At 41.2% G+C, this 12,080-nt stretch overlaps 1 protein-coding gene across 3 annotated transcripts in view; it reads right to left on the bottom strand.

Moving 5' to 3' along the window:
* LOC112252593 (phosphatidylinositide phosphatase SAC2) overlaps positions 1 to 12,080 on the bottom strand; it is a 32,351-nt gene that overhangs the window by 19,354 nt on the left and 917 nt on the right. For all 3 annotated transcript variants that reach the window (XM_024423959.2, XM_024423968.2, XM_024423977.2), the window contains exon 2: positions 9,949 to 10,029. In XM_024423959.2, coding sequence (XP_024279727.1) covers positions 9,949 to 10,029 — 81 coding nt within the window. The remainder of the gene's footprint in view (positions 1 to 9,948; positions 10,030 to 12,080) is intronic.

Here is a 12,080-nt window from a genome sequence, read left to right as displayed (position 1 = left end):
AGATCGTACTTTTTGGCAAAATGTCCTCTGGTCTGATAAAACAAAAATAGAATTGTTTGGCCATAATGACCATCGTTATGTTTGTAGGGAAAAGGGGGAGACTTGCAAGCCAAAAGAACCCATCCCAACCGTGAAGCACGGCGGTGGCAGCATAATCTTGTGGGGGTGCTTTGCTGCAGGAGAGACTGGTGCACTTCACAAAATAGATGGCATCATGAGGTAGGACAATTATGTGGATATATTGATGCAACATCTCAAGACATCAGTCAGGAAGTTAAAGCTTGGTCGCAAATGGGTCTTTCAAATGGACAATGACCCCAAGCATACTTCCAAAGTTGTGGCAAAATGGCTTAAGGACAACAAAGTCAAGGTATTGGAGTGGCCATCACAAAGCCCTGACCTCAATCCTATAGAAAATGTGTGGGCAGTACTGAAAAAGCATGTACGAGCAAGGAGGCCTTTAAACCTGACTCAGTTACACCAGCTCTTTCAGGAGGAATGGGTCAAAACTCACCCAACTTATTGTAGGAAGCTTATGGAAGGCTACCCGAAACATTTGACCCAAGTTAAACAATTTAAAAGACAATGCTACCAAATACTAATTGAGTGTAGTTGCACGTGCCCGTCCCTGATCACTCTATTGAAGAAAAACACTTGAATACACTTCAATATAAAACGTGACCTCAGTCAATACACAGCTGAACTCAACCTGCTCTAGCTTTCTCCTGTTGTGCTATTTACAAACAAACAAACAAACATGTGACTGGCTCAAATGTTCTGGGGAACTACAGTGAGCTTCACAATGTAAAATAATGGAACAGGTGAAAAGAAGCGGATCGCCTAACATATTGCACAAGTTGACTGAAGGTATTTACTTAATGTAGCTAATATTAACATGGTATTGGAAAAAACCTCCCAGGGCCATTTCCAAATGGCCGTATATGGTACATAAACCACCCAAGTCTAGTGACTTATTCACCTTTTCTCTCACTCACCGTCTGTCTGTGGTGAAACACAGCATCTGGCTAAGCGAACTGAAATTTCAAGCATTCAAATTCAATTGATTCGTTAGAATCAGAGGTATATACATGCTCTTCTCTTGTAAAACCAATGTATTATTCATGGACTACAGCTCTGCTTTCAACACCATAGTGACCTCAAAGCTCATCACTAAGCTAAGAACCCTGGGGACTAAACCCTCTGCAACTGGATCGAGGACTTCTTGACGGGCCGCCCCCACGTGGTAAGGGTTGGTAACAACACATCCGGCACGCTGATCCTCAACACGGGGGCCCCTCAGGGGTGCGTGCTCAGTCCCATCCTGTACTCCCTGTTCACTCATGACTGCACGGCTGTCAATGAAAATAAGAATGTTCTAAACTGACTTGCCTAGTTAAATAAAGATTTTTAAAAAGTGACAATTTCACCTGGTTAATATTACCTGCTAACCTGGATTTCTAATAACTAAATATATACTTCTGTGTATTGATTTTAAGAAAGGCACTGGTGTTTATGGTTAGGTACACGGTGGAGCAACGACAGTCCTTTCACGTGAATGCGCACTGCATCGATTATATGAAACGCAGGACACGCTAGATAAACTAGTAATATCATCAACCATGTGTAGCTATAACTAGTGATTATGATTGATTAAGTTTAATGCTAGCTAGCAACTTACCTTGGCTTCTTACTGCATTCGCGTAACAGGCGGGCTCCTCGTGAGGCAGGTGGTTAGAGCTTTGGACTAGTTAACTGTAAGGTTGCAAGTTTGAATCCCTGAGCTGACAAGGTAAAAATCTGTCGTTCTGCCCCTTAACAAGGCAGTTAACCCACCGTTCCTAGGCCTTCATTGAAAATAAGAATGTGTTAACTGACTTGCCTAGTTAAATAAAGATTAAATGCAAGGTGTCATTTTTTTATATATATATATATAAAATAAAATAAATTAAAAAAATAGGCAAAATCGGCATCCAAAATTACCAATTGTTATGAAAACTTGAAATCGGCCCTAATTAATCGCTGATTCCGATTAATCGGTCGACCTCTAGTACGTATAGCCCAGTACATCACTGGGGCCAAGCTTCCTGCCATCCAGGACCTAAAAATTGTCAAAGACTCCAGCCACCCTAGTCATAGACTGTTCTCTCTGCTACGCGGACGGCAAGCTGTACCGGAGCGCCAAGTCTAGGTCCAAGAAGGTTCTAAACAGCTTCTACCCCCAAGCCATAAGACTCCTGAACATCTAATCAAATGGCTACCCAGACTATGTGCATATAGATGTGTAAAGACAGTTGGACAAGACATGGTAGGTAACTATCTTGTTAATGGTTTACAAACAAATTAGTGAACGTGCTAGAAAGCTAAACAGCAACCTAGCTAACTTGATGAATGCTGTAGCTAGCCAAAAAGGACTTGTTTTGAAAGTTGGATCATGTTATCCTTTGAGGGTTTAAAAAGTGTTCTTACACTATGAACATTCAAAGCAACTTGGAAATTTCCATGGCAGGCATAGTCACTTTAGCTTGCTACATTACTTTGAGTGATAGGAAGCATGAGCACCACAAATCAGTCTACACCACTGCACATACACCCGCCGTTACAATGACAACTAGCGTAGCCATATCAGCAAATGACTGCTTTCTGAACACACACACAAATCCAATTTGGTCACTTGTAAACTTACTGTTTGGACAGTCAGTATTCAAAAACTGATTTAAGCGTTAAGGCCTGCAGTGTGAACATATCTTTAGAGACCAACACAAAGGACCAGGTTCAAAACATTTAATCAATTAAGGCATGTTTTCATCAGTTCATATTTTCAGTACTGTCATGGTTTTGACCCAAGAACACAAATAAACCAAGCAAATATAAAACATACCAAATAACACAACAGAAACAAAAAGGCACAGGAGGTGGTGCAGCCCAACGTATCAGACCTCTGGCCACACCTCACGTGTGACTAATTGCTCATTACCTCCCCCAAGACATTTCATTGGTTAATTGTGTTTACCTGTATTGTATTTAGAAAGGGTAGGTGGCATAAACTGAACCACATGTAACATATGGAATTGCTTTAGTATACGCATTAAAATTCTCAATGCAAAGTTACACCCCACTTACTTATTTTTTGAGTTATTACATAAAACTGAAGTCAATTGGAAAATGTTTTTCCAGAAATAACTTAAAATGTAGAACTTCAAATTAAACCAAATCATTTGCACTCATGACTACTGGTCTCAATAGCATTTTCAGCCAACTTACAAGTAAATGATTTATAACAATCAATTCATAAAGTAACTTGCAAGGTTGCTAGCCAACTAGCCTGTTAACGTTACATTAGCGCTACATGAGTTAACCAGTTGCTATCAACAACTAGCTTACAGCTACATTAAAGTAAACCAAAGTTTTGGAAATACATAACACCATCTTTCAAAGACCTTTAATACTGTTGATCACTCACTGCTAATTCAGAGGCTGTCCTTAAAGGCTGCATGTAACTGGTTTAAACATTACTTGACATAATTCAATGTGTATCTACAGATGGTGTCAAATCAGGTTATGCAGGGGTCAATTCTAGGTCCTGTACTTTTTACATTAACAATACTGACTGTCAAAAAAAATGTCCTGCACTTGTATGCCGATGATACTGTAGTGTATGCTATTGAACCCACGGTTGACCAGGCTCTATCTTAACTTCAATCTGCCTTCATTGTATTGCAGAAAAACTTTATTGTCCTCAAATTGGTATTGAATGCAGGTAAAACCTTGTATGGTGGACTCGCATAAACATAACTCTGATGATTTAAACATACATTGGGGCAAAAAAGTATTTAGTCAGCCATCAAGTGTGCAAGTTCTCCCACTTAAAAAGATGAGAGGCCTGTAATTTCCATCATAGGCACACTTCAACTATGACAGACAAAATGAAAAGAAAAAAATCCAGAAAATCACATTGTAGGTTTTTTAATGAACTTATTTGCAAATTATGGTGGAAAATAAGTATTTGGTCAATAACAAAAGTTTCTCTCAATACTTTGTTATATACCCTTTGTTGGCAATGACAGAGGTCAAACAATTTCTGTAAGTCTTCACAAGGTTCACACACACTGTTTGCTGGTATTTTGGCCCATTCCTCCATGCAGATCTCCTCTAGAGCAGTGATGTTTTGGGGCTGTTGCTGGGCAACACAGACTTTCAACTCCCTCCAAAGATTTTCTATGGGGTTGAGATCTGGAGACTGGCTAGGCCACTCCAGGACCTTGAAATGCTTCTTACGAAGCCACTCCTGCGTTGCCCGGGCGGTGTGTTTGGGATCATTGTCATGCTGAAAGACCCAGCCACATTTCATCTTCAAAGCCTTTGCTGATGGAAGGAGGTTTTCACTCAAAATCTCACGATACATGGCCCCATTCATTCTTTCCTTTACACGGATCAGTCGACCTGGTCCCTTTGCAGAAAAACAGCCCCAAAGCATGATGTTTCCATCCCCATGCTTCACAGTAGGTATGGTGTTCTTTGGATGCAACTCAGCATCCTTTGTCCTCCAAACACGGCGAGTTGAGTTTTTACCAAAAAGTTCTGTTTTGGTTTCATCTGACCATATGACATTTTCCCAATCTTCTTCTGGATCATCCAAATACTCTCTAGCAAACTTCAGACAGGCCTGGACATGTACTGGCTTAAGCAAGGGGACACGTCTGGCACTGCAGGATTTGAGTCCCTGGCGGCGTAGTGTGTTACTGATGGTAGGCTTTGTTACTTTGGTCCCAGCTCTCTGCAGGTCATTCACTAGGTGTCTAGGGATTTTTGCTCACCGTTCTTGTGATCATTTTGACAGTCTTCAGTCTTCCCAGCCTGGTGCAGGTCTACAATTTTGTTTCTGGTGTCCTTTGACAGCTCTTTGGTCTTGGCCATAGTGGAGTTTGGAGTGTGACTGTTTGAGGTTGTGGACAGGTAACTTTTATACTGATAACAAGTTCAAACAGGTGCCATTAATACAGGTAACGAGTGGAGGACAGAGGAGCCTCTTAAAGAAGAAGTTACAGGTCTGTGAGAGACAGAAATCTTGCTTGTTTGTAGGTGACCAAATCCTTATTTTCCACCATAATTTGAAAATAAATTCATTAAAACTCCTACAATGTGATTTTCTGGATTTTTAAAAATCATGATAGTGTCCCTGCTTACAAATACCTGGGCATCTTTTAAAAAGCATATTAATGAGTTAGTTAAGAAGCTGAGAATATAATTTTAAAAATGGCTTCTTCTATAGAAATAGGTCCTGCCTCTCACGAAATAGCAGAAAGCAGATTATTCAGTCGAGGTTCCTATCGTTCCTAGACTATGGAGATTTGAATGCAGCTGCCACTTCATTAACGATGTTCGATGCAGTTCATCATCAATGCACTGTGCTTTATTACGGGCGACAGTTTTAATACTCATCACGGCATTCTCTACCAATAAGTTGGTTGGCCCTCTGATGTCCCGTAGGTCAAATCAAAATGAAATAACATTTTATTGGTCGCATACACATATTTAGCAATGTTGTTGCGGGTGTAGGGAAATGCGCGTGTTCCTAGCTCCAACAGTGCAGGAATATCTAACAATAGACACATCTAAAAAGTAAAAGAATGGAATTAAGAAATATTAGGTTCAGAAATGTAGGAGTCCAGAGTATAAATATATTTATAAAACTCTGTGGTTCGAGCCCTTAATGCAGATTGGCTGAAAGCCGTGGTATATCAGACCGTATACCACAGGCATGTATAAATAAATAAACATGTACTTTTATATTGGTAACCAGTCTATAATAGCAATAAGGCACCTAGGAGGTTTGTGGTATATGGCCAATATATACTATATATACACACACACACACACACGTATGTGGACACCCCTTCAAATTTGTGGATTCGGCTATTTCAGGCACATTCGTTGCTGCCAGGTGTGTAAATCGAGCACACAGCCATGCAATCTCCATAGACAAGCATTGGCAGTAGAATGGCCTTACTGAAGAGCTCAGTGACTTTCAACGTGGCACCGTCAAAGGATGCCACCTTTGCAACACGTCACTCACTCGTAAAATGTCTGCTCTGCTAGAGCTGCAAGTGCTGTAATTGTGAATTATAAAACGGTTGGGTCTAATCCTGAATGCTGATTGGTTAAAAGAGCATTCCAGCTGGTGTGAATTCCACAAGTTACCACCGGCTAAATCTATGACGTTAAAAATGCCTATTTACTCTGTTCCATCTGACTGCGCAATCCACTGTCTCATCAGCCCAGCCAGGCAATTTATAAACTTGATCTCCACTATAAAACACATCGAGACACTCACATTTCTTTTAGACTAACATTTAGTTTAACAGTGGAGATTTGTATAAACCTTGCCGTCTGTCTAACATTTGCAACATTGTTTCAACATTCAAATTCGATCTCCAGCTGTCCCACAGTAATGAACATGTCAGGAGTTGGGACGAGACAGACAGGCAGGCGGCAGCTTTTCTCAGCCAGTCAAAATCCTGAATCAGCATAGTTTTGTATATATCCTTAAAAATGATCAATAGAAAAGCAGGTCAAATTAAACTAACTGCAGCTAGTCTACCGTCTTTCCAGCTTCAGCTTGAAGTGATTGTGTTAGTTGTGTTGTTGGCTAGCTGCTCTGAACAACAGTGTCCTGACAAGAGCACATATTCTATACCAGGAGGAATCGTGCATCATTAGCTTATTGTTATGGATGTATCCAAATGAAATGTAACTAGAAAATAGCTTAAACGCAAATGCAGCTACTTTGCGGTTATTCTGGCTGCACTTTTTGACGTGACTGTAAGCTAGCCGTAGTTGGATAGCTAGCAAGCCAAGGATAAGAACGTTGCCAGCCAGTATGGCAATGGAACATTTAGAATGAACAACTGGGTCCATAGATACAGAACAAAAAGAATGAACGACTGGGTCGCGTCTCTGGCAACCGAACCGATAGAATGAACAACCAGCCAGCTTGGGTAGCAACCCTAGATTTGTAGCGACTATATCTTGTGGAAGGATGTAAATATTGTAGAAAATAGGTAAATCATTATTTGAATATGTTGGTAACCCGCTATATGAAAGTGATAATGCCCTTGAAGCCGGTGTTTGGAGGATATATTGGCACGGTCCGTCTCAGGCCTAACAACATCCGTGCCAATGTATCCTCCAAACACTGGCAACAACAGCTCAGCCGCGAAGTGGTAGGCCACACAAGCTCATAGAACAGGAGCGCTGAGTGCAAAAAAATCTTCTGTCGTTGGTTGCAACACTTGCTACCAAGTTCAAAACTGCCTCTGGAAGCAACATCAGCACAAGAACTGTTCGTCAGGAGTTTCCTGAAATGGGTTTCCATGGCCGAGCAGCTGCACACAAGCCTAAGATATCCATGCACAATGCTAAGCATCGGCTGGTGTGGTTTAAAGCTCACTGCCATTGGACTCTGGAGCAGTGGAAACGCTACCGGCCGAATGCATTGTGCCAACTGTAAAGTTTGTTGGAGAAGGAATAATGGTCTGGAGCGGTTTTTCATAGGTTCGGGCTGGCCCCTTAGTTTCAGTTGGATTCTAGCTTGAAATATACTTGTTCATGTTACCATACTAGAAGTTATTGATTACTTTACATGTATAAGGAAAGTATGTTGGGGTCAATGAAGGGTGGATATGAACTTGATGTATGGAAAGTTACTGAGTGAGACGAGGTGAAGTGCAGAAAGTTCATATTCTGTTCAAACATGTTATTGTTGAATATCAATGTTCCTAAGGAGGGAGGCAAAGGGCAACAGTCTAGTTTCAGTTCCTGATAAGGCAGGCGAGCTGCAGAACTAGTGAGGATTTTGGCTCGAGGTCAAGTCAGATGAAGTGAGAAGAAACCTCCGGGGTGGGGCCAGAGGGACCCACCCCAACGACCATCCTACTAGTCTTATGTCAAATGCATACACTTCCACGCCTATGAAGGGTCTAGCATCAGGCAGGGCCATGACTACATCAGTGAGAGAAACCAATGAAGTTCCTGCCTAACAGATGTATTGGCTGTCTAGATGTGTATAAAGAGTTAACCCCGCTTAGTAGGAGGTTATAAATATATATCCTTGTGTAATCATACCTTGTCTTTGCAGCTGTATGACCCAGGGGGTGAATAAAAACTCGGTTTGAGCTTTTTCTAGTGGTCCGTTAGAGTTTTTACTCTGTTCAGAACCTAACACAGTGAAGGAAAATCTTAACACTACAGCATACACTGATGTTCTAGACGATTCTGTGCTTCCAACTTTGTAGCAACAGTTTGGGGAAGGCCCTTTCCTGTTTCAGCAAGACAATACCCTGTGCACAAAGTGAGGTCCATAAAGAAATGGTTTGTCGAGATCGGTGTGGAAGAAATTGACTGGCCTTCAGAGGCCTGACCTCAAACCCATTGAACACCTTTGGGATGAATTGGAACAATGACTGCGAGGCAGTGCCTGACCTAAATAATGCTCTTGTGGCTAAATGGAAGAAAGTCCCCGCAGCAATGTTCCAACATCTAGTGAAAAGCCTTCCCAGAAGAGAGGAGGCTGTTATAGCAGCAAAGGTGGGACCAACTCCATATTAAAACCCATGATTTTGGAATGGGATGTTCAACGGGCAGGTAGGTGTCCACATACTTTTGACCTTGTAGTGTACATAAGTGCAATACATCCAGCAGAAAATAGTTTAACAGACTTGCAAAGCTATTTGGCTAGCAGCCACACAACTACATTAGCTTACAATGAAAAAGCAAGGTATTTTTTGCAAAAATTAAGCATTGCCATCATATTGTTTCATACATAGATCATAGAAAGAATGTAGCTAGCTACATTTCTTAATGTTTTGTTTTAAGTTAATCTTGCCTTTTAACTTGCTACCAGAGGAAAGTACCGGGGGAAAAGTAGCCTACGCATAAGTCAGAGCACTATTATCTGGTGATTCAATGACCTGAGCAAATATATTTCATCCGAGTGGAAAAGTGCAACTGAAACAAATATTTTACAGTCATGATTTGGAGCAAACACTGACTGAAGCTGAGCGGGATTTACAATAAGAAGCATTTTAGATCTGCGTTTACAAAACGCAGCAAGATAGTTATTTCCTTTTCGGTGTGAGAAATGCAGAATCCAGAGTTAAAATGACCAGCGACCTAGGGTAACCAATTCTAAATGGCACCATCAGTTCGCAAAGTACCTTAAGCAGAAAATAGACAGGACGCAATTATTCTGAAACTGCAGATGGTTGTTAGAACACTTATTTTCCTACTTCAATCAACCAGTCCATTTTGAATTTGTGATAAACTGTCATCATTTAGCTTGTGTATCCAATCATTTAGATACCTTTTTAATAGGACTTTGTTTGCACACTGCGTGTGTGGAGGGAGCGGTCAGAACACAATTGAGTGAATGAGACAAGAAGGGGAAAAGGAATTTAGGGAGATAAACATTGTGATGCTTGGCTTCTTTTTTGTGGTGCCCCGCAAATCATATGTACAAATGGAACACTAGAGTCAAAGCAAATTAATGTTGTCGTCAAGAGAAAGTTTTACTTTCCCATTTGGGCAGCCACAAAGCGCATTCCACCGAATACAGATTTTTTTTGTTATCTCTGGTTAAAGATCGAGCTTTGACGTCTGTTTGAGTACTCATGCCCATCCCTATTTGGTGCTGTGCAAAGGCCAGAAACCAGACTGGAAACCCTTTTACAACTGATTAGATGATAGATGGGATTGAGGCTGGTTGCAAACATTTTTCCCGTACATTTGATAGGAAGGGGAGGTTGGAGATGGGCCTGTAGTTGTATAGGATGTCCTGGTCAAGGTTGTGTTTCTCAGTAAGGAAGACTGCAGCTGTTTTGAAGATCGATGGTACCTCTCCAGTCAGCCAATAAGCCAGTACTTGTAGCACAAGGCCTACACCATTTCACTTACCTGTATGAAGTTGTATTTTCCCGATGAGACCCTCAACCAGGCCCAAGCACACTGGGTTCCAAGCTAACAGAAGGTCTGTTGCTGAAATAAAAAAAGAGAAGACAAATCAGAGAAAATAAAGACTTATGGAGTGGACACAAAGTAAAAACATTTAAGAAAATCGCCCCACAAACTAAGAGCAATTAAGTTATTTAATGATAAACAGCACATGCATATAAGCTTATTTTCCAAACAGAGCACCAAGTTGATGGATTGTAGGCTATCCCTGGTTGTGCCAGTCTTATGCCATCCCAATAATATTTACATTGTGGACCATTTGCTGCACTTTCCATGCAAGGTTTGGACTGAGGGTTCCTGATTATACTGTTAGGGATCATCATGAAGCATTACATTACAGTAGTATCTAGATACCAAGCAGCCAAGTTCAGAAGTATTTAATGCATCCAGTGCTTAAAACATCAAGAGATTCTTCTCACAGTTCAAATAGACAAGTGTTATCACTTGGGAAGAATACATGTAGAGGTGGAGTATTCAACTCTTACCCTACGAGGTCCGGAGCCTGCTGGTTTTCTTTTCTACTTGATAATTAATTGCACCCACCTGGAGTCCCATTCAGTCCCCGATTAGAGGGGAATAATGAAAAAACACAGTGTAACTGGTTTGTGGTCCAGAGTTGAGTTTGAGGGATGTAAAGAATACATGATGACAATTTCTTTGACTGAAGCAGAGGTACAAAAACCAGGTCAGAGGGTCACAGACAGTAGCCATGTTTCTGGCAACACTTTTTATGGCAAACCCATCATCGATAGAGTTTAGAATGAGAAAAAAAACACATGGAACTTTCAGGATGTAACATCATTACACTTTTTTTATTCAACAAGTGGATGGAAACCTAGCTAATGTCAGTTTTCATTCTTAAAAAAATGTGTAGTAACATGATGCACTGAGGCATGACTACATCACTGCCAAATTACTACATCACAACTAGCTGACTGATGCTGATAACTAAAACAACTTTGGTATAACAGAAAACTAGACGTGAAGGGTATGTCAAGCAGCTGAAGAGTTGAGTCATGAATGGGCAACAAAGATGGTGGAGATTGGAGAACATCTAGGTAGCTGAGACAATAACTCTTCCTGTTCCATGGAGCCAGAGAACTCTGTACCGACCTCAGCACTGGAGCCCGGGCAGGGAGGTGGAAAATAGGGGCTGCCCCTATATACACACACACACACACACACACATCTCTGTTTGTCTATGATACAAACTCAACCATAGATTTGTTCAGAAATGTGAAATATTGTGGAAATTTGTGTCGGTGCTAGTGTCAACAAGTCCAATGAGGAATGGAAACCCTTTTCCAATTAAATAATGGAAGAGCAGTGCAACCCAAACCTGTTCAGGCTGGCTGCACACCCATGTGACCTCAGCTAGCCCACAGGGTAGTCATTTACATCCATACAGTGGCTGCTCCCTCTCAACAGCTTTGTGGTTTCAACAGAAAGTCAAGGTTCATCGGCTCAGCTACTGGCTTTGCTGTGAATTGTCCCGGCTTAGCTCGCCACTCTGTCACAGAGAAGGGGGAGGTGTTTTGGCAAGACACGGGTGCAGGTCAGACAGGAGCACAAGAGCTAACGATCTAGCCTAAGGTAGCTACAGATTGTTACACCAGATCATTTGATTTAACCAAAGATTTTTGGTATCCATTACTGGGACTTACAAGGTGCGGTGCATTTGAATTTAGAAAATGCTCTGTTATTAAAATAATTATTTGTTCTCCATTAAGTAATCCAACAATGTGTACACCGCTATCTTGTCTATTTAAAATCTTCTCATTGTTCAAGACAGGTGTCATTATGACATTTGGTACTTTGGGGTGGACTCATCTGTCTCAATTAATCTGGCCTAAGTATGCTCGTCTCCCAAGAAGCAGAACAAGTCACGCAAGGTAGTGTGTTGTGTAGCAGAGAGCCCGTAACTAGTCTGTAAATATGTGGAATTCCGTGTAAGGAAATAAGGAACCACAACAGATGCTTGAGTGGCATTTCAGGAAATGAACAGTTAACCATGTAGCCAAAGGAATCCAATAAAGCAAGCTCATGTAAGAAGAAAAATGGTTGGAGGATGCAGG

Source organism: Oncorhynchus tshawytscha, linkage group LG01 (genome assembly GCF_018296145.1).
Source record: "Oncorhynchus tshawytscha isolate Ot180627B linkage group LG01, Otsh_v2.0, whole genome shotgun sequence".
In the NCBI taxonomy this organism is placed as follows: domain Eukaryota; kingdom Metazoa; phylum Chordata; class Actinopteri; order Salmoniformes; family Salmonidae; genus Oncorhynchus; species Oncorhynchus tshawytscha.
The sequence above is the reverse complement of the archived record's forward strand: the minus strand, read 5'-3'. Positions and strand labels throughout refer to the sequence as shown.